Here is a 23,933-nt window from a genome sequence, read left to right as displayed (position 1 = left end):
AATTGCTTCTAATGCCCCAGGTGAGGATTCTAGGGCAACAGAGAATCTGCCCATTTCTTACCCCTAATAGCCACATGTCACATCATGTTCCTCCTTCATGCCTCCTTTGTGCTTCTTTCATAGTAAGTGTTTCTCATTTGGGATCAATTTTTTCCCATTGTGAACAATGCTCCTGCCCTCTTGACTAAAACAAGTGTTTTAGACCCAAGACCTTCTCTCCTCTAAAACAAAGGAGAAGGCTTTAGGGCCTGAGGCTGAATCTAAACTGCTTCTTACCCCCAAACATGAACACCTGGCTTTATTTAAGAGAAACCTCCTGAGCAACTAACTGTTACCTTTCACTGCTCTGCCCGCTCCGGGAGCTAACCACCCCGAGGACCCTATGTGGGGTTAATGCCAAGGCAACCCGCTGGAGAGGCAGGAGCCAGTCCACACTCACTTGAGCATCCCGCGGTGCTCGGCGTGCCACACCTGGATCCGGTCCTCCCACTGGTCCCTGGTGAGCTTGTGCTGGTCCATGACTCTGAATTGCAAAAAAGGCGGCACAAGAAGGTCACCACAAAGGGCCATGAGAGGCAAGCAGCGGGCCCCCACCCACCTGCAAACCTTGAGTTTTCTTTCAAATAAAACCACCCACAAAGAGTGTTCCTACTTCCTAATATGCAGCATTTTGGACAATTAACAACTTAAAAGACTCAGAACTTAGAATGAGACATATCCAGTCTTGCTGGAAAAATTTTAAAATGGTATTTTATATTTTAAGGGGACTCTTCTTCCAAAAGGGGTAATTTATATGACCATTAGTGAATAAAAACAGATTTAACAGGGCCCAATGTCTATGCACCAGGGGAAGCCAGGAAGTGTGACTATGTATACAGTAACACAGCTGCTCTTCCTGGGGAGAGCGGCCCCCCTTCCTGCTGCGGTTCTTCATCACGGACCGTAGAGGAGGCTCAGTGCCCGAGGGGAAGGCTCTGGTAGGTCAGTGCCTCTGGAGGCCACAGCACGTGCTGGTTAAGCACACAGAGCAGGAAGTGCTCGAGTCCCAGCCTCAAGGATCACGCACCCTCGTGCTTGCTGACTGCTTCTGCTAACACACACCACTTACGCCCTTCAGGGATGCAAGCACTGCTCTCGTCCAGGCCTGGCCGTCCCCTGCTCACCTTTGGGGGATCAGCCGCTCAGAGCTGAGGTACCCTGACTTGTGCGTTTCTTTGTTATAGTCTCCAAACTTGGCCTGCACCGCATAGGAGCCCAGGAGCACCGCCGTCTCAGGAGGGCAGTAAATCTCATCGCTGAGAATTCCCTCCTTCACTTGGAGGAAGAAAAGCTTTTGCGTGATGTCCTGGATGAGCTCCTCAGACACATCTTCGGGGTAGAACTTGGCCCGGAACTTGAACTGGAGAGGGTTCTCCTTTCTGACCTCCTGGGCCGACACCTGCACCACAAAACCAAATGCTGCCTGCAAGCCTGGACGCCAAGACCTGCCTCCCTGAACCAGTTCCTCACCACTGGCTCAAAGGGCTCCTGCAGGCCAGTGTTCAGAAGGTACATTTACTCGAAAGTCACCTTGTAGACTAAAATGAGAAAAGGCCAGCTGAAGTCCAGCAGCAGCCAGCTGGTGACCCGCCAAGCCACGAGCGCCGGCCGCTACCTTCTGGGGAGGTGCTCCCAATTCCAGAGAACCATTCCAGAGAACTCAAATTTAGAAGCAGCCTGCTTAGGGACCTGTGAACCTGGCATCTGCCCCCGTGGCCAGTCAAGCTGGGGGCCCCTGGAACTTCCATTTAAAACTACTCATGTCCCCTCCCCTCCCTTCCCTAATGGCCCCCACACTTACTATAGTAATATGGGAAGAAGGCACAGGTTTGGGAAAAGGGACATTTTCAAATTGTGTGGAGAAAACACATTTAAACTTATTGCTTTTCTTTACAGTTGTTAATGGAATTATTCCGTCTTTGGAGCCAGAAGATAACCTAACACAGGTTCAAACAAAGCAATAACCGGTTCTTACAAAACAGTGGATTCATGGTTTATAAGATTAACAATCTCATTGGGGAAAAAGAAACTAAGGTCAACTAAAAGCTAAGCAATTAACCATCATATGCCCCAATGAGTGAGCAGGAAGGAGAAATGCCAGGATCTAATTTCCAACCAGTATCCCCCATTTACTGGAAACCTGCAACCTTTTTTGTCTGTAAAAACTTTTACACAAATAACAAGAACAAAAAACAATCCAGTTTTTCAAAGTTAACAGAGCAGACCAACAATCAAACAACAGCCTGTAAATAGTTAACTCTGACTTACCTTTTTATCAAGTTTCAACCAGGTAGGAAATCCTTTATTATCCACATACTGGAGGCCAAAGTACCACACTTCCCGAAGGCCGATGGTCTTAACCACCTGTGTGAGAGAGACAGCGGGGCAGGGACTGAAGCAGCCAGGAGAGTGAGGTGCTGGCCGCCCCGTCACACCGAGCATGCCTCTCCTACACCATCCCAACAAGAATCCCAACCTATTACTAACAGAGGCTATTCCCCCAAAGCCGTGAACAATTTATTTTTAACATACACGAGCAGATTCAGGATTAACTTTAAATCTCAGAAAATCTTAAGACCTTATATATTCGCACCCCTACTCCTCCGTTCTCCACTAGCTTTCCCGAGTGAAGACAACCAGCTGAGTTAGAGTAAGCACTCATCAGGCACCCCCAGGGGACACCAGGGCAAGTGTGCATCCCAGGCGTGAATGTCTCCTTTCACGTGTGCCCACGTGAAAAAGGGGTTGAAAGTCACCAAGTGAAGGAAAGCAACACTTGGGTCTCCTCTGGTTGCCTGTCCCTGCTTCCCAGTCAGTTGGCCCAGGCCTCTGCTTAACTAGGAAGAGAGAAACAGCAGTCCCTGGAAAGGTGGGCAACGGACGGCGGCAAGCTTCCAGGGAAACTGGGGAGGTAGGGGAGTTATGCTTCACACATGCCAAGGGGTGACTAGCATTCTCCCAACCTCCAGAAATTTGAAATTCTGATATAGGAAGGCAGAATTCAACCCAAGGTCATAGCAAGAATTTTGTTATTTTAAAATTCTCCTCAGAGGGGCGCCTGGGTGGCTCAGTTGTTAAGCGTCTGCCTTCGGCTCTCGTCATGATCCCAGGATCCTGGGATCGAGCCCTGAATTGGGCTCCCTGCTCAGCGGAGACTCTGCTTCTCCCTCTCCCACTCCCCCTGCTTGTGCTCCTTCTCTCGCTGTGTCTCTGTCAAATAAATAAATAAAATCTTTAAAAAAAAAATTCTCCTCGGAGGCACCTGGGTGGCTCAGTTGGTTGGGCATCCTTGATTTCAGCTCAGGTTGGGCTCTCAGGCCACGTCAGGCTCTGCACTTAGCAGGGAGCCTGAGATTCTCTCTCTCCCTCTGCCTCTCCCCCTGCTCGTGTGAGCGTGTGCACACATGCTCTCTCAACTAAATGAATAAATCTTTAAAATAAATAATAAAATTCTCCACGACAGAATCCCACTGGTTATTCTTGTGTCTTAGAAGCCTTTATAAGGAGGTTACCGTTCTTCAAATATATGGCTTCTATCACATTTAAAGGGAAAGAGGTCTGAACACATGAGAAATGACCAATCAGGTATCTGGAGCACTTGCTTAAAATAAAATCTGAAATTCCAAATAAACTCCTGCTCTGAGCCTGTTTTCTCATCCACTGGGGGACCAGATGCTTGTGGAGCTCCAAGAGCCTGTTCACCATACACCAAAGATGGACCCGTTCATTGGCTCCCTCACTCCCCCAGAGTGGGAGGCAGGCTCCATCATGGGATGATGTGGAAGAACTTGGACTGTTCTGTGCTAACTCCCAAGTCTCTTGTGAACCCTGCCTAGGTCTTGTTAGGGTAGCTAATATGAAGACCAGGTTTTCTGTACCCTATCCTGCTAATTTCTCCCTGTAAACCTCCATCTCAACATTTGGATATAAAACCTGCCTTGCCTTCCTCTTGGGTTGTTTCAAAATTGTATAGGAAAGCCCCACATTCATAAGCAATCTAGTCCTGTACTCCATCCACCGAACTTAGCCTTAGTCTGGGTCCTAACCAGTTTGAAATGATTTCCTGTCTGCTTGTCTCCCCTCCCCATCCCAGTCAGACCCTCGCTGATTTCCACGGCCACAGCACAGATGCCTCTTTACCTCTGCTATGATGTGGCCAGCCCCCTTGACGAAACAGATCACAGACCCTGGAACCACGCCATGGACATAACCCAGGGCTCTCACTCACTCAGTGAAAAGCCTGTCCCTGGGCGCCCCGATCTGCCAAATGTCTCCGTGGCATCTTCCATCACATAGGAAGGTAACTGTCTGCAGCGTGTTTCAAAGCCTTACTTCTATTCCTGTGTCTTCCTCGAAACGGCACAATTGAATTAACCTGCTTTCATTCAGTCCATCTAAAAATCAACGCCTAAGTCCTCCTTATGGGGAAATCCAATATTCCTGGAAAAACGCACCTCACCATTCCCTCCAACGTCCTTAGTTTACCCTAAAGCTGATATACATCATAAAAGCACAATGTGAACAGGTGTGGGGTCTATTCCTTTATCTCTGCCTCGGCGGTGTTTTAAATGGCAGTTTTGGAAAGGAAAATGCAGGGACAGGTCTACTTGGCTCAATCTGAAGTGACAGCTGGAACATATGCTTTGATGATGGAAACAATGGGCACACTGAGTCACACCCTTCTCGCCACCTCAGGAATTTTGGCAGCGGGAAGGCACTGCTCGGGCCCTCCGTCAGATCCCTGGACTAGTATCTAGGCGCAGATAAAGCAAGAGCCCTGGGGTGGAGTTGGGCCAGTTTTTGCAGAAGAGACCGAAGTAACTCATGGGTTGGGAGAGAAGGGTTCTGACTAACTCACCTCTAAAGTCTCTTTCAACCCATTCCATTTAAGGACCATATTCTAGGGACTAGTAGTTTGGCCCATGAACAACCTTCCCAGACCTAGAAGGTCATCAGGTGAACAACAGAGAAAAGGACACAGACTCTGAAGACATTAAGAAGAAAACATGCCCAGCCTGGTTGGGGTGTGGGGAAGGAGCCCCAGAAGGCACCCAGGGCATCCACTGAGGAACTGTCCTGACCACCCACACACAGGAAGGTGGGATGTTCTCTGCGTCATGTGCTATCTTGGAAGGATGTGGAAGGATCAACAAATGGATCTTCAAAAAGACAAGTGTAAGTAGGGTTGGACACTGTGGAGCAAAGCCCTGCCCCCAGCCCTGGCAAGCTACAGAACCTGGGGCAATTCTCTTCTCTCTCTGGGCCTTGATGTCCTCACTTATGACATACAGACAGCTGTTTCCCAGGTCTGCTCCAGCCTTAGCCTTCTCAGATTATGTGGTACTTTTCAGGACAGGTACACCGAACTGTAAAGAAACTAAAAGTGAACTCTGACAGAGAGCTTTGTGATCCAGGTCTCATGGCTGAAGGTGGAGTTCAGGATCTTTCTGTCTCCCACTACTTCCCTTTCCATTAACTGATCGGTGGTGGAATTTCATTACCTGTCCTGGGAGGTTGGCGGAGATTCAGGCAGGAAACACGACTTGGGAACAAAGAGGTCAAAGTGGGATGTGGCCCTGCTTGTTGTTTAGCACATGGAACCAGGGGGCTTGACTTTCTGGGGTGGGGAATAACAACAGGTGCTTGAATAGGATCGTTGATGGGACTAATGAGCTTTGGAATAATTTAGATACAGAGCTTATCAAATCTTGGCATGTTGACTGGATTTATGTGGTTAGCACTTTTTAAATAACCCCTATCTACTGATTGAGTTCAGGGTCCACTTTTTGTACACCTATTAATCCACAGCTCCATGCTATGGTAAGCAGATAATCTAATATTAGAAAAATACCTGGCTTAAAACCAATCTGAACACCAAACTAGATGCAGTTATTCAGCATTTAGGAACATGTAGACTTCTATCAATATGGCACCCTGGATCAAGAAGTGGAGATAATCCTGTGCAGTATGCAGCTCTGTGCCTAGCACAAGAGTGTGCAGTTAAAAATGTCTGTAGAACTGAACCATCCGAGGGGAGTATTTGAAGGAACAGGGCAGGCCTCTCCCAATCTCTCCATTCCCTCCCCGCTTCCAAAGGACCCCAAGGAGCAGACAAGGATCTTCTAAGAGACAGTGGCCGTTCTATCTTGCGGAAGTACCACAGACTCTTCTGATGGCTTCTTCACACAATTTCTGAGAAGCAACACGTGAATGGAACAAGGCAGACGGAGGCAAGGGCAGCTAAATGGCTGAGACATCAAAACTCTATAATCTACCTAACCTAGAGTTTCCAACTCTGCTCTAAAAATTGCTTGAGGACAGCCCAGCTCTCATTTACAGACAAGAACTCTGGGGTGACCGAGGGTCTCCTACCCATCCCTGTTCTAACCACTGACCCACATGGCACTCAGCTGGCTCCATTTAACTTACTTCCAGATTATCTTTCCGGAGGAACCTTTAGATTTTTGCCCCAAGTCCAGCCTCACCCAGAGCAGTTAGATGCCTTTATCCTTAGAGGGTAAGGCAGAGCCAGGGATGACCTCGCCACAGCAGCACAAGGAGAGCTGAGAAGGTGTCCCCGCCTATCGCAGGAGGCCCGGGGGGGACACACCAGCACCAGTGCTGGCTCCTGGGGCTGCTGGACACAGCTGGCCCAGCACACGGGGGAGGGGAGGTGGAGAATTAACCTACTAGGTGCTCACTTTAGGGGATAAGAGAAGGAGGGATCATCAAGCATGGCAGGGAATCACCAATACCTTTTAAATTTGCTGGAATTCTATCTCCCACATTTCCCATCAGCACCCACTCCCATTTCTGGGTTTGGTGCTAGGGTACAGAACATCACCTTTCCGATCAGTGGGACCTCTCAGGGGGGCAGGCTATAGCTCAAGGGACTTGTAAACTCAGTCTGCTCCTGCTGCCCTCTTGGATCCTTGGCCCCAGAGCAGAATTTACTCAGCTCAGAGAGGCAGATCTTGTTCTAAAACTTGGAACTGTTCCATGGAAGAATTATCACAGCTTTCCTGGTGGCTCATGATTATCAAAACTCTCTGCATTCACCTTCAGGTCTCAGGAAGAAATATTCAGGAATGTAGTTGTGCTCTACTGCCCAGCTCGAGGAAGAGCATCTGCTGACACCTGAGTGAGTTCACAGATGCCGCAGTTGGACATGGAACCTATGGCCTGCCTGGTTCCAGCTGGGCCCTCAAGCAGTGTCTGGCCCTCGCCGCACTGTGACCTGCTGACCAGATGGCAGGAGATGGCTGCAGTGACCGTGAAGACCCCTGGGGGTGAGGGATGGGAGCCAGAGCTTTTGGATGTAGCACTATGCTGATAAAGACTTCAGAGCATTCCCTAAATTTCCTCTCACAGGGCTGTGAACACTCTACTCCTGCAGAGTTTTACAACAGTGTGAACCCTTGGAAGGAGGGGAAAATGTCCTCCTCTACAAAAAGAAGTAAGGAGCAAACCAATATACTCAGCAAAATTATTCAGATCTGCAAAAAAATTTTTCCTAAATGGGAGTTCTCTCTCTAAGCTCACAGAGACCAACCTGATCAAAAAGCTGTTTTCCTGTTGTATTTGGCTGGATGGCGAACTCCAGCTCCGCATCCATGGTGGTAACTCGGACATTGATCTAAAAAAAGAACAAAATGCATTATACTTAACTGAGTGTTCCTTTCTCCTAATAATCTGAGCCTTCTGCAAAAACTCAAAGCTACTTAGCAACACGGCAAGAGTCAATTCCATCCATCCTCATGCTGTCACCACACACACATGCACACCCACGGAAGCCGACGGTAGACAGCTGCTGAGTCTCAGCATTGCAGTCTGGACTCAAATGTATGCCCTCTTTGCTTTAATAAAGCACATTCACACTTCAGTCTAGGCTGTTTTTCTACAGAATACTTTGATAACCATTAACATATTTTTCCATGTGCCAGCTTGTATTGACCTTCACGACAGCCAAGGAAGGCACCGGTGGGGTGGTGAGCCTCCTCAAGAATTCAGACCAAGACAGTAAGTGAAAGGAGAGAAGGAACAACATACCAGCATGTTTAGAAACACTGGAAACTAGTGAAAAGAGAAATGGTCAGATGACTAAAGACCCATCAAAGAGCATATCCTATAGTAATTTAAAATGCCAATTATGAAGAAGGTAGAAACATGGAAAACTGCTTCAGGAATGAAAGACATGAAAAGCAAAATGGTACACATGCCCTTACTGCAAACCTGTGAGAGCCTCTAGGCAGAGGACGGAAGTAAAATGTGGGGATGGACGCATCATGGGATGGTCAGCTCACAAGGAACTGAAGTGGGGGTGAAGAGGGGCCTTAAAAAGGTCTCTAATTCCCATCGAGTTTGTTTAAAAAATTCACTTCAAGGTAGTTTTCAAATTTATCACTTGAGAAAACTCAAATTTACTAGCCATATGAAAGACAGACCAATCTACTTTACATCACTGTCCCAAAGGAAAACACCACAGCCACACAGCAACAGTAATGCTTAAGATTAAGAAATGTTTGCTTTTGACCATTTTTAAAGTGAAATATGTAAGAAGCTGGATAGACATGTACCCTAAATTCTCCCTGCCTCGGATGTACGTACCACGGGAACACAGTAATAGAACTAAAGCTTAGCTGACAGAGGTTCAAGTGTCCGGCCAGCACAAGGCACACACTAGTTCTTACTTTAGGAACAAAATCCATCTTCATGGATTTTTTCTTCTAACCCCCAAGACTGGTAACTAAGAGATACTTTGACACAAATCTACTGTCTTTTAAAGGTTCTCTGGCTGACAGTAAAGAGAAGTGAGGTGTAATTTTCCACAATTTCAAGAAAGTCTCCCCTCCGATCTCAAGTTTACAAAAGATAAAGCATATTTTAAATTCTTCAATTGTATTAAAATATAAAAACTGAAGTTTTTTTTTTCATGCTGGCAATAATTTGTTTTTTAAAAAAATCACAAAATGGCTGTTATGAAACATAAAAGATAAACAGCTTTCTCGATTATGGTTCCAAATGCACATATCAGAAATGAAAAATCAGCTCCAAAGTCAAATATTCCAGGAGACAAATGCAGCTCCATTATACACTCATAAGCCCACAACGACACATCACACCTAAAACTAAGGTTGGGGGGGGGGGCTTACAAATACAGGGCCTTTGATACGCTTTGCTGAATAACTGATTGCAAACTGATTAACAGGAATATAGAAAAAACCATTCTAAGGTTTGAATCAGTTTCACATTTGACTCAAAGCTAACACAACTCTTTGAAAAAGCAAATAAGAGGATGGATGTAACAAGCCAGTAGTCTGTAAAAAGTAAACTAAGTATGATGAAAAGGTCTGCGTAACCTCTATAAACTACATCTGCCACCGCGAGACCTAATCTGCTATCCGCTGCTCCAACGGGGCCATCCTGCCCAGTTCTAGCGGGGCTGGTCTTCCAGAGAATTCCTTCTGGGAGCTCCAACACCCATAGGCTATCATGAAGCCTGGCATATTACCTCAAACAAAGATGGCAAGCCTAACGATCAGGTTGAGTTTTTCTGGCACTGCAATAACAAACAAAACTGGGACAAACAACAGGAAACAAATAGGTTTTTCTCCATTGTTTGGTCCCTTGGCCCTGTCAAAAGGAGTAATTCCCAGATCTGATTTGGGGACACATCAGAATTTTTATTTTCAAAAATGCCCCTAAAATTAAAGTCAAGTTAATTTTATCAATATATAGCTCTACAATCTGCTGAGATGAGAGAACTCATGAACTTAAACAACCCGTGAGAGACGGTGGGCTGGCGGCCTGCAGCTGAGCTGCTCTGAGTCACAGCTGTGCACGGTCCTGGACTGGTCACCACCCTTACTAGGTTTCCCACAGGGGGCACGACTGGCACTCTGGGCGCAGGTGTTCCTTCCGCAAGACTATCTCAAGTGCATCCCTGAGCCCACCTACTAAACACAGCTGTCCCCAGTCACCGGGGGAATCTACAAGTGCCCCCTACCATTTCCACATGCTCTGAGGAGAAGGGAGGTTGCTACCCAAACTAAGGACCACAGCAGGGCAGCCTTCATCAGAAGCAGGTTAAAGAGTTCCACGTTTATAAAGCCTGTTAAGAATATTTTCAATTTTATGGATCTTTAATAATGAAATACAGCATAAACTTGTATCAAAGTTTAAAATTAAGCATTTACGCAGATGACAGGACCATTTATATACATATTTTGGTCCACTTATCCAGGGGCTTTAAAAGAAATCAGATTTGGGGCGCCTGGGTGGCTCAGTTGGTTAAACCACTGCCTTCAGCTCAGGTCATGATTCCAGAGTCCTGGGATCGAGCCCCGCATCGGGCTCCCTGCTCATGCGGGAAGCCTGCTTCTCCCTCTGCCTGCCACTCCCCCTGCTTGTGCTCTTTCTCTCTCTCTTGCTCTCTCTGTGTCAAATAAATAAATAAAATCTTTAAAAAATATATTAAAAAAAAAATAAAAGAAATCAGATTTTAGCAATTAAGGAAACCTATCTAAATCCCAACTATTTTTTGAGACAGAGAGAGGGCGTGTGCGAGAGCTCAGGTGAGCAAACGGTGGGGAGGGGCAGAGGGAGAGGGAAAGGATCTTAAGCAGGCTCCATGCCCAGAGCAAAGACCTGAGCTGAAATGAAGAGTCGGACACTTAACCAACTAAGCTGCTCAGGCGCCCCCCGCCCCTTTAATTATCTTTGTCTTGAGTTTTCATGGAAAGCAACTGTTTTGATGGAAGCTGACGCTCGTATCTGCAACAGGGCCACAGAAATAAAGTGGGCTTGTACGGTCCAGCACGATAAATGTGAGGATGGTCCTACCAAGAAACCAGAGGTCCACAGGCTTAAAACCTACCCCCACACACACCCCAACCGGGTGCAAAGGCTGGGAGAAAGAATGCGTGTTTTGCAATTTTTATTGCCTTGGTAATTACCCCCAGATCACACTTCTCATCAAAGGCAACTATTTGCTGAAGGCAACAAGATCCCACAGTAACATGTGGTACAGGTGTGTATATAGAATATGCAGCTAGTCACTGAAAATCGAACCCCTAAGGCAGTGTTTCTCTTAGGCCTGACAAAACACTGAAAACCTTTTAAACATTCTGCTTTGTTTGGGGAGGATGGTGGTGATTAAAGTTTAGTTTTGCTCATGTACGTCCACCACACCCACACCCACACCCCCCACTGCGGCTGACAGCGTAGATGGTACTTTAATTCAGGTCTCCTCCACATGCTACCACAACTGAAGCTAAAAGACAAAGCCATACCGAAAGTCCTGAAACGTCAGAACATAGAAGGAACCAGACCTAACTGTACCCCACTATGTGTAATGGGAATTCATAAATAAGTTAGATAATGGAGTTAACAACAGGTTTTTAAACTCCACAGATTAAAAATAATGAGGTCGTCCTCCTATATACTATGTCAGAATTTTAGAATACGAGAACTTGTCTTAGACCCAAGTCACAACACGTTAATGAAGATGCCTGAACCCATGCAGGGAAATGAGGTTCTAATGAGTATAATAATGCCTATTTTCCAAATAGGCCATATTTAGCAGAAAAATCTTTTCTTCTTTTGTCCCAGTGAACTAGCTTAGTAGAGGAGTTGTGTTTTCATTTCAGTAAGACAGAATATCAGTATGTGCTGCTGGTTTGTATCTTCAGCGAGAGAGGGAACACAAGCAGGGGGAGTGGGAGAGGGAGAAGCAGGCTTCCCTCTGAGTAGGGAGCCCGATGTGGGGCTCGATCCCAGGACCCCGGGATCATGACCCAAGCCGAAGGCAGACGCCTAACGACTGAGCCACCCAGGTGCCCGAGAGAAAGGTTTTAAAAACAAAAATCGGAATGAACTTAAGTTTTATTTCTAAAACAAGAACAAAAATTGCCAGTAAAAATTCTTACATCTAAGCAAAATGCCATGCATGCTTTTTTTTTTTTTTTTCCACGACCATGACTACTGAACAGTATACTGAACGGGTACATGCACCACACCTCTAGAGAATGCATAGGTTATTTGATATGGGAATTTAATACATAAACCTATCTTTGCCTTAGTTAATGAAGTTAATGAAAACCTAACTAATGCTGTCTCTGTCCTCCCTCTGCTTAATAATCTACTCTTTAAAAAATTCTCTTTGCTGTTCTTATGGGTTAGCTCAGCTCAAGACTGTGACACTACAAGCCAACGAACCATAATAGCTTCATTCCACTGTTCCCAGCCCGCCCCAGGTAGTGAGCTCTGGCATACCTTTGGGGCTCACTCACTCTGCGAGGACCAAATACCTACCGGGTGCCCCAGGCACCAGGGGGGCCCTGCAACAAAGGGAGTCACAGCAAACAGAGATGGGCATCGAATAGCTTCTATTCATCATAGTTGTTTCCAAATGGGCCCCAGAGCAGCCTTTCAAATACCCGAGTTTCTGGGCCTTAGCCCAAGAATCTAAAGCCATGCAAGTGAGGACCAGCTGAATTGAGGGATCACTGAACCAGAGGCAAGAGAACACAGCCAGGGCTGGGTTTGAGAGCTCGTGCTGCAGCCTGAGGACTTTCCCCCACTGGGCCTCACCCCCCTCAACTGCAAACCAAAGGTTTGGACTAGAAGTCCTGAGGCCCTTCTGCCACTGAAATGCTAGGTCTAGAGTCCAACAGCACAAGGGGAGGTGTGGGGGTGCAATTAAAGCTGGAGCCATGAGAACAGGCAGGTCGACGACTCCTCTTAGGGAAGGTGTGGATGGACCGCGAAGACTCATGAGAAAAACAGCTAACTGTGATGCTATTACGAGCTGGCCAGGAGATCGTCTTCATGGGGAAAAGACAAGCTCACACCTGTTTTCACACTTCCAGGAGGGAAAACGCAATTCTGGCTGGACACACAGTAGTACAGGTTTTACTGCTCCAATGCAACAGACATCTCTCTTTCCAATAAGAGAAGGTAAAGGTGTTAAACCACAATCTGTTTTTTAAGTAAACTCAGTAACAATTTATACTTTTAAAACAAAAATAAATCCTCTGTTCCCTTTGCTTACTCCCCCAAACAACTGAGCAATCATGAGCACAGGCCTGACAGCAGGTAGGCGGCCAGGACCCACCTCCCTAGGCATCCCAGCCAGCCCCTGCCCAGTGGTCCGTATCTTGCAGAAAGCCACTTCCCCTCATTTGTAGAATGAAGTACTGTAACTGGAAACGTTTTATCTCTAAGGGATTTCCCAAATGTAACATTCTAGGACTTAAAAATTATCTGAATGGCTTCTGACACCATCCAAGTCAGTGGCTGTGCTGTTCTCTGGAACATCATCTGACCTTCACAGGGAGAGGGACAAAGAGGTGATAAAAAGGGGCTATTTTGAGGTCACACAAGTTAAGGTTGGTTCTGTTTCCTTTTTCTTTAACAGAAAGACTTTTGAGTGTTTTTGCTGTGTTAATGTCTTTGTTACAAAATCCCAGGACGCCGTCCTAGTCAGGATTCCCTGGGACCATTCTAGCCACAGAAGTTTCTTCCACGGAGTATCCCAAAGGACCAGTAGAGAAAACATGGTTTCTGAAATCTTCCCAGTTTTTTTTTTTTTTTTAAGATTTTATTTATTTGACAGAGAGAGACAGAGAGAGGGAACACAAGCAGGGGGAGTGGGAGAGGGAGAAGCAGGCTTCCTGCTGAGCAGGGAGCCCGATGCGGGGCTTGATCCCAGGACCTTGGGATCATGACCTGAGCCGAAGGCAGATGCTTAACGACTGAGCCACCCAGATGCCCCTTCCCAGTTTAATTTTATCAAAATAGTATCTAAAATGCCTTCTAAAAGTCTCAGAGATATGAAAAAGAGCTGACAATGAAATACTGTGTTTTACTTCTAACCCATGTGTGACTACTGAGTTTTGGGCTGCCAAATTACCTCCCAGTTCTTTCCTTTGGTTTGGTAAATAAATCTAGTCATGTAATTTTTCCTTTGGGAAGTGCCCATTTCCTTCTGAGATACTTTAAAGAAACTTGGTTTAAGATTACCTCTCTAATCACAACTTTTACAGAATTAACTCATACCGTACTAAAGACCAAGACAAGAAGGAAACATTCAAAAGACCAATTCCTCCACAAACTTTATAGGAAAGGCAAGTGGGTATGTCTCCTCAGACAAGGCAATCAGCTCTCTCTTTTTTTTTTTTGTAGCCAGAACGCTGCAGCGGTAAGAAAGTTGACAGTGATTTTCCTAGTACTTAAGAAGTAGGAAAGCCATTTAAGATAGAAAGGGAAATACAAATGATTGCCTTTGAATGTCTGAATTTCAGGCAGCGGATTCATTGATAACAGATTAGTCCCAATACTATCAACACCTGCATTTACTCAAAAATTAGTCTGAGTAGAACCATCCAAGCACCACCAAGATTACATTGAGAGCTTGATCTTTCATAATCACTTAAAAATGTCAAGGCTGTTTTCCAACATTCCAGCTCTCTTCCAAAGGTGCCACTTCAGCAACTTCCAACAGCTTTCAAATATTTGGATAAGACCTTTCAAATACTTAGAAATGCTCTGATAGGAAGTAGAGTAAACGTTCTCCCACAAATGGGGGAAGTAGGGGAGTGGGACAAGGAAAAATTCGCACAACAGATAATGTTATAACAGTTTTCTGAGATGCTATTTTGGTTTACGTAACTGAATAATTATAGAGACTATTGTATTTTGATTTTCATGTTGAGTCATTATGTGCTCTTTTTTAATAACAGCTTTGGTGAACTATAACTTACACATAATTCACCGATTTAAAACGTGCAATTCAGTGGTTTTCAGCACAGTTATGCAACCAGCACCACTATCTAATTTTAGAACATTTCATTCCCCTAAAAGAAACCTGGTGCCCATTAGCAGTCACTCCTCCCAATACTCCTCTCCTCCCCAGCCCCGAGGACCACTAATCTACTTTTTGTCTCCATAGATTTCCCTGTTCTCAACACTTCTTATAAACATGTGGCCTTTTTTTGACTGCCTTCTATCACTTAGCATGTTTTTAAGATTCATCCATGTTATAGCCTCTACAGTGCTTTGTTCCTTTTTTATTGCCAAATGATAGTCCACTGTATGGATATTATCACTTTTATCCATCCATTCATCAGCTGATGGACATGTGGGTTAAGTATCTTAGTAACTAGGTCCATGTTGCTTTAGTGATTATAGAATATGAAACACCTGGAAAACAATGTCATTGAACTAGACTATCAATCTGATATTCAAACTGATAATAAAAATTCTTTAGGAGGAAACAAAGATGAAAGAAAATTTTTAAGTAATCGCTACACCCAATGTGAGGCTTGAACCCACAACCAAGATCAAGAGTCCCATGCTCCACTGACTGAGCAAGCCAGGCAACTCAAAAATGGATTTTTTTTTTAAGATTTTATTTATTTAACACAGAGAGAGACACAGCGAGAGAGGGGAGGGAACACAAGCAGGGGGAGCGGGAGAAGGAGAAGCAGGCTTCCCGCTGAGCAGGGAGCTGGATGCGGGGCTAGATCCCAGGACGCCGGGATCACGACCTGAGCTGAAGGCAGACGCTTAACAACTGAGCCACCCAGGCGTCCCTCAAAAATAAATTCAATTTAAGTTTACTGTTTTTAGTTGTAAATGAAAATATTCTGTTTTCAGGAAGAAGGTCCCAGTTGCCAAACAAACTGATGTGAACACAGTAGAAAACAGACTCCTAGTTCCCACGCTTATACTCTCCCAAAGCCAGCAGTATTTCCAGCCATCATGAATTCTAGTTCACTCCTTCACTTCACAAATGAGGGAAGAGCACCAAGAGCTGTCCCACCAAGGAACAGAGGTGAGAACCCAGGCTCTTGTTCAGGGTTCTCCCAAGTAAATCATGTTCTTTCCCTAATTTTTAAGCAGGGGATGAGTCTTCTGTTCCACATTTAACTTCGATGCTGAGCATGTTATAGCTAGTCAGCACTCAATTTAAGCACACACACACACACCATATATATAACATATACATATATATACTTGTTAAAATGAATACTACCTTTATATTTTGGACTTTCCTGGATTAATATAAACGCCTCCAGAGCCCTGTCCATTGCTGCACAAAGAAACGTAGCAATATCAGACATGTTTTATGAAGTCTGGTGTCCCTTAGTAATGGTTTAGGAAATCAAGCCAGCCGCACCTTATAAACTATTCCCCCTGGGCCCTCAGTGCTCCTGAGGCAGTGGTTCTCAAACCTGAACATGCAAAAGACTCACCTAAAGAGCTTGTTGACACAGTTTTCTGGGCGCCAGCCCCAGAGAGTCTGACTCAGTCAGTTAGGATGGAGCCCATAGGTCTATGGCTCTACCAAGCTCACAGGTGAGGCCACCCCGGGACAGCCACCGCTCTCATCAGGGAAAGAGATGACTTTCCTGAACATTCAAAAAGCCACAACGCCTTTTGGCAAAATTAATGCATTTACTGTTACTGTTTATAATCCATTATGTGAAAATATCTTCACTAGCTTTTTCACTAGGACTGGAGTACAGTTACAGACTCAGGCTTGCATATCCCATATACTCCATATCCCAACAGATGGACCCCTGGTTTGGTCGTCTCTCTGGATCCTGATCTTATCTTCAAGATAAAAATCAAGTCATTATAAACAAGACTCCAACTTAATAAATCATAACATCAGCTATGACATGCAGTGGTCATTTTTCACAATGACTGGCTAACAAATAACCAACTTCTGTAAAGACATTACCATGAACTTAGCAAACCTTAATCAGCTTAGTGCAGAAATGCGGACACGTAAATTCAGCCAAGGACAGCACAGCTCGAAAACCACAAAGGCAAGTGGATTTTATTTTTTAGTTCTCCCTCCCTATCACCAGCTCTTTTTAGGGGGTCAAAGTAAAGGCTACTATTGAAAATAAACTTTGTTTCTACCTATGATGTAAAATGTTTGTCTTAAATGGGCATTGCTGCTCCCAGTAACAATGTTTTATATAAACAACAAAATTATACAGAAGTAGCTGCCATTGAAAATCCATTGACCGTATTTTACATTGTTATAGTTTCTAATAAGCATATAATTTAGAGGATCCCAACTTTTATTCAAGAAAGACAGTCCAGAAACCACCCTGTTGTTGTACACCATCCTTTAAGAATGGAGGCCCAAAAGAAAACCAACATGTTGCTATAGGGAGGTATTTACCAACATAGCAAACACTGCTGTACAGAGAGAAGACAAGTAAAATACAAATGAGGTCCTTAAAATACGATTTTGCATACACTGGAGTCAAGGCCACAGGGACCGGATACTGCACTGGCACGAGCACCAACACCCCGGGTCCCCAGGCAGAGCAGGGGAGGCAGGGGTCCCTACTTGAACGTTCCCCACCTGCGGGAGCCACGTGTCACCACATGCCCAGAGCAGGCTGCGCTCACAGTTTAAAATTCCAGAGATGTATGTTTAAGTGCTAGCTCTTAACACCAGACTTCTTGAGTTCACTGACCTTTAGAGAACGTGGAAGTAACAGTATGAATACATCTCACTAATAAGATACTGGCAAGTCTGTAAATCAAAGGAGAATGACTTACAATACTGCTATTCTTTTCTTTCAAGCTCCTCTATCGTAACAGGTAAACCATACCCAATCACATCATTTTATATGCTCTTCTCCTTCAAGATTAAAGAAACTGAGAGTGGCGGTGAACAAACTGGCTTGATTGTTAGGCGCAGGAAAATTTTCAGATGCCAAAGAAAACTGGTCACCTAGCTTTGCAAATGTAAAAGTGTGGAATTAATTAGAACAAAAATGGTCAGGTAGTTCAGTAAAAATTCTGTGTAGACCACAAACCACTGAAGACAGATGGGCAGAAGAGATATAAAGCTCATGCTGTGATAAAGTTTTCAAACAGTTATACAAAACTAGGACAATGTACTAGCCTTTTATTGCCTAGTAATAGGAATAATAAAATCATCAAACGTTAGGGCTGACAAGAGTCCACTTGTGACAACTCTGATAACCACTATACAGCACTTCTACAGAGGTCAAAGTGCTGACCCACAGTTCTCAGTAACTCCTATAACCTTCCTAGGGGTCATGGACGGGTGCTCCCACTATTTCTGGGAGTAAGTACTGAAAGTCACAGAGGACTGGGTGATGTTGGGGGTGGCTGCTCTCTGGTCTCCTGGTGCCCATCACGCAGCTCCAGATACTCTGTTCCTGGTGGTGATGGTCACTTCCCCAGCAGGACAATTCAAACTTGGCTACATGTGGGCTGATGCTAACAGTTAATGAACACTGAGAATGTCCTACAGGGAGTATCTATCAAGAAACCAAATGAACCTGCCACAGTCTAGTGCCTCAGGCTGGGTCATTATCCTTCTGGATTAAAGCAATCCAGTGCCCCCCCTCCTATTCCTCCTAGATGGGGGTATAAAAAAAAGCAGTCACTGGTCAGCATTTGCCCAGGTGAAAAGTAAGGTCATAACCAGAGAGTTCAATGACCAATGAGCCAGTTCAACTCCATTATAAACCAAGTCGAGCTTCTCAGTTCAGCTTAAGCACAGTCCTTAGTTTTAGGAAACCTGAGTTTAAATGTTAACATGGAAATACGGGGGTGGGTGTGCCAGGCCACTGCCCCCTACTCCAAGAGCGCTGCGACACCATCGGGTGGGCGCCTACCTCATTTTAACAATGAATTCAGTATCACTTTAAGGAATTTTGAAGGTAACTTAATTATAAAAGTCAGTACTACATACCCCTCACCTCCTTTCTTAAATTCTCAATGTGCAGCAGACAACAACAGGGCAGGGCATTGGGGCGCCTGGGTGGCTCAGAAGTTAAGCTTCTGCCTTTGGCTCAAGTCAGGCTCCCTGCTCAGAGGGGAGTCTGCTTCTCCCTCTCCCTCTGCCCCTCACCCCTGCTCATGTGCTCCAGGGCATGTGCGCGCACTCGCAGCCCTCCTGGTCTCTCAAATAAATAAAATCTTTAAAAAATAAAATAGGGCAGGGCATTAACATGGAAGCTGGGTCTTGGGATTTCCAAAGAACTTTCATGTTTCAGGTATCTACATGTTACACTTTATATCATTTTTTAAAGATTTTATTTGACAGAGAGAGAGACACAGCAAGAGGGAACACAAGCAGGGGGAGAGGGAGAAGTGGGGAGCCCGATGCGGGGCTCCATCCCAGCACCCTGGGATCATGACCTGAGCCGAAGGCAGATGCTTAACGACTGAGCCACCCAGGTGCCCCTATTTTGTATCATTTTTGTTATATAAATGTACATGTTGTTGACAACTAAAGTAGTGATAAGGTCCAACTATTTTGTAGGCTGATTCTAAGTGGGTACTGCTTGGTGAGGGGAAAAGTTATCCTGGTCTAACCACTTTTTTTTTTTTTTTTTAAAAAGATTTTTTAATTTATTTAACAGAGAGAGAAAGAGCACACAGGCAGGGGGAGCGGGAAGGAGAAGCAGGCTCCCTGCTGAGCAGGCTGGGATCACGCCCAGAGCTGGAGCCAGAGGAGGCAGACGCCTAACCGACTGAGCCACCCAGGCGCCCCTAACCACTTTTTTTTTTTTTTTTTTAAAGATTTTTTATTTATTTATCTGAGAGATATAATGGGAGACAGAGAGCATGAGAGGGGGAGGATCAGAGGGAGAAGCAGACTCCCCGCTGAGCAGGGAGTCCGATGCGGGACTCGATCCCGGGACTCCAGGATCATGACCTGAGCCGAAGGCAGTTGCTTAACCAACTGAGCCACCCAGGCGCCCCCCCAACCACTTTTTAAATTTTTTTTTAAGATTTTATTTATTTGACAGAGAGACAGCGAGAGAGGGAACACAAGCAGGGGGAGCGGGAGAGGGAGAAGCAGGCTTCCTGCTGAGCAGGGAGCCCAATGTGGGGCTCGCTCCCAGGACCCCGGGACCATGACCTGAGCCGAAGGCAGACGCTTAACAACTGAGCCACCCAGGTGCCCCTTAACCACTTTCTTTTAAAGGCCGAGGAAACAGGCCCAGTAAGGTGTATGCAACTGCAACTTCTAATAATCAGCTACTAAAAATATTTGTTTATATTTATATGGCTCTTAAATGTTATTCTTAAAGTTGTGTCTTTCAATGTAAGTCAGTGGTTTTAAATTCTGAATTGAAGTTTGTTCCAAATTCCAGGGTGAAAATTATGCAGAAGTATGGATATATAAGGAACAGCCCAGATCAACTAATATCCATCACATAATTTCAGGAGCATGTAACGAAACCCCAAGTCTTTCTAAATGGCTCCTTCCACCTCTGAAAGTTAAGCCACTTCCTGCTCCCAGACCCACTTCCTGTCAGGCAGGACTGCAGACAAAAAGCGGACAAACCAGTCCTGTTTGTAGTCATTATAACCAGAGAAAATCAAAACCCCAGAGCTAGAAAGGAACTTTTTCTGAGCAGCCCCATTAAAAAGAAGGTCAGTTCCCTCTACTTGAAAACTGGGCTGGGAACATTTCGTGCTGAGCCCTTGCCACTATTCAACGGGCTCAGGCACGCCTTCTGGAAAGAGGGAACTGAGGCAGGAAGAAACAGCTTTCCAGACCTCTGACAGATGGAAGGGCCATCGCTCTCACCCGGTTCCATCTATCTGTGCTGAGAGGCATACTGGGGGGCATCCTCCTATCAGCTGAGGGTATTTAAATCATATTCCTCATACCTACTAGCTGTGCATTTTAAAGAACCTTTTTTTTTTTTTTTTTTTTAAAGATTTTATTTATTTATTTGAGAGAGCGAGAGAGAGCACATGAGAGGGGGGAGGGTCAGAGGGAGAAGCAGACTCCCTGCTGAGCAGGGAGCCCGATGCGGGACTCGATCCGGAGACTCCAGGATCATGACCTGAGCCGAAGGCAGTCGCTTAACCAACTGAGCCACCCAGGCGCCCTTAAAGAACCTTTTTTGTGAAAGTCTGTAAGTAGGAACCAACTTTACACTAGGAATGACATACACTCTATGTGTAGATTTAATATGGGCACGAACTGGCTACCAAGCTTTGACACCTGACCTAGGAGAGGGGAAGAATCGATCAAAGAATGTCACATTCCACAAAAGAAACCATTTCTTTCCAGAAACATAGATGTGGTCTACACCCTTCTTTTCTCCCCACTCCAAGGTCACTTTCTCTTTAGCTAATAGTCTTGTGAAGTCTTGATTCTATAACATGTGATTTCAGTTTTGCTAGATGTGTCATACATACTTCAGCACCAATTTAGTTCACTGAAAAGGGAAGTTAATTATATCCACAAACTTAGGATCCCATAAAAGACAAAAGGGACAGGGCCAAGATGGCTATCACCTGCTGCAAAGATTTTTAATTCTAGACTCATAAAATACAGGAAATTAAAGGCCTATAGATTAGACTTCACTACCCACCTGGAATGTACTGTTTTCTTTGTAAAGTTAGAAGTCTCTGAAGGGTTTTTCCTTTCTAAGCTGGTGGGGGGGAAAGCCTATCAAAGAATGGAAATGTCCAAGCACTAAGATAAATCGTACCTTAAATCTTGTGCCATTTCTTTGACAAATCTTTGTCCTGGTTAAGAACACACGTGCAGTAGGGGTGCCTGAGCCAGCGCAACTCGACCTCGGGGCTGTGTGTTCGAGCTCCACGTTGGGTGTAGAGATTTAAAAATAAAAAATCTTAAGAAAAAAGATCACACGTGTAGTAATATTTTGTGTTACTTAACATTTCTCCTGTAATGATGGCTTTTGCCATCTTGGAAAATAGAGAGCAGGGCCCTAACAGCTTTAAAAACAAAAAATCCAGACTAAATCAGTAAGCTTACAAAATTCACTTACAGAAGCAAACGTCAATAAAAGTTACTTTAAACCGCCCAGGTTTCTGAAATTATACTAAGTTAAAAAAACAAACTCTCCTCAATTTATACTTGATTGAGATCCAGGATGTCAGGTCCAGGACGGATTGCAACTAGGCACATAATTAGTGGGAATGAGGGCGGGGGGGGGGAGGGGAGAGACGACTTGGCAACCCCCAACCCCCAGCTCAGGTCTGCAGTGCTTGCGTTCCCCCCACCACGGAAGGCAAGCCAGCCTCCAAAGGGCTGCACAAAACCCCGCCCCGGAATGCCCCACACTTTGTTATGCTCACTTCCAATTTTCAGCTCCGCAAAAGCTGCCTGTGAGGCGATGACCTATTTCCAGTCGGAGCACGGGGGCACGCACAACCCCCCCCCCCCCCCCGCCAAGATCCTGGGAATACAGAGTAACAGTAGAACTAGCTGGGACAAACAGTCCTGTGTGGTTTCCAATCAACTGCAATTGTGACTGGAGGTCCCCTTGAATAAAATATGTATGTGGGAGGCGAGACAGTCCAATCTGGGGTTAAACCAGGCACTGACCTGATCACACCACCAAAGCTCTCCCACGAAACCAAGTGTACTCAGGGATCCTGGATCGTGGAGAGCGGTCAGCAGCAATCGGGAGGGTTCTCAGGCTCCCGCAGGGACTCCACATCCCAGGGCAGACCTTCCCTTCCCACTTGCCCTCCCACCACACTCAAGCGTTTGGCCATTGGAAAAATGACAGCATCTTTCCCTTTCACCCCTATAATGTGCTTTTATTTATTTATTTTTTTAAATCTTTTTTTTTTTTTTAAGATTTTATTTATTTATTTGAGAGAGAGAGAATGAGAGACAGAGAGCATGAGAGGGAGGAGGGTCAGAGGGAGAAGCAGACTCCCCGCCGAGCAGGGAGCCCGATGCGGGACTCGATCCTGGGACTCCAGGATCATGACCTGAGCCGAAGGCAGTCGCTTAACCAACTGAGCCACCCAGGCGCCCCTTATAATGTGCTTTTAAAAAACAAACTTTACTTTGCAGAATTTGGAACATTCACAAAAGTAGAGAGGACACCGCCCACCCCTCCTGTACTTTCACCTAGTCGGACGCCATTAACTTCCTAACATTTATATATATGTTTGTGTGTAGCTGGCATATTTTAGGCTGCCATAGGATCACTTCAACTGCAAAAACTTCAGTATGTAGCCCTAAAGAACTGAGTACCTACATGTGTGTTATACACCCACCGTATCACTATCATTTTAATATTTTAAAATTCAGTCAATATTCAATTATCCCCCATTGTCTCAAAAAAATCTTTTTACAGTTTTTACAATTGTTCAAATTGTGTCATGCCCTCTGCAGCCTTGTCATCACACTGTATTTCCAAACTGCCCTGTTTGGCCAGTTTCTTAACAAACATCAAGTTTTCCCCACCCTATCTCCCCATCTAAGTCCCACTTGAGAGTCTCACCCAAATAGCAATGTATTATGTAAGCAGGTACTTGAACAACAAGAAGCAACATCCGTAACTATTTAACCAAGGCAATTAAACACCTCAACAAAAATACTATAATATACATAATGCATTTTCATAAATAAGAGGTGATTCCAATATAGTATTTATGTTCTAAGCTTTTACCAAGTGATTTGTGGTTCAATTTTCTCTTTAAAAACATAATGAATACGGCCAGATCTCCTTTTTTTTTTTTTTTTTTTTTTTAAAGATTTTATTTATTTATTTGACAGAGACACAGTGAGAGAGGGAACACAAGCCGGGGGAGAGGGAGAAGCAGGCTTCCCGCCGAGCAGGGAGCCCGACGCAGGCCTCCATCCCAGGACCCTGGGATCATGACCCGAGCCGAAGCTTAACGACTGAGCCACCCAGGCGCCCGGCCAGATCTCCTTCTAAGATGTATTTTACAAGAAATCTATACATGTAGTAATGGTGCAATAGCCAAAATATTATTCAAAAAAATTAATTTCCTTGAGCCTCAATGCCTGAGAAATGATAGAAGAATCTACATGGGTATGGCAAACGATGACTTGCTTATCATCAAACCTATTTGAA

The 23,933-nt window shown here is 45.0% G+C and overlaps 1 protein-coding gene across 1 annotated transcript in view; it reads right to left on the bottom strand.

Annotated features, from left to right (window-relative positions):
- EZR (ezrin) overlaps nt 1-23,933 on the bottom strand; it is a 53,060-nt gene that overhangs the window by 18,000 nt on the left and 11,127 nt on the right. Inside the window, exons 3-6 of the mRNA XM_036110078.2 lie at nt 7,592-7,675; nt 2,308-2,403; nt 1,164-1,438; nt 440-523 (exon numbers count right to left, since the gene is read on the bottom strand). Of these exons, the coding sequence (XP_035965971.1) occupies nt 440-523; nt 1,164-1,438; nt 2,308-2,403; nt 7,592-7,675 (539 nt within the window). The remainder of the gene's footprint in view (nt 1-439; nt 524-1,163; nt 1,439-2,307; nt 2,404-7,591; nt 7,676-23,933) is intronic.

Source organism: Halichoerus grypus, chromosome 9 (assembly GCF_964656455.1).
Source record: "Halichoerus grypus chromosome 9, mHalGry1.hap1.1, whole genome shotgun sequence".
Taxonomy (NCBI): Eukaryota; Metazoa; Chordata; class Mammalia; order Carnivora; family Phocidae; genus Halichoerus; species Halichoerus grypus.
Note: the sequence above shows the minus strand (reverse complement) of the source record. Positions and strands in the feature narration are given on the sequence as shown.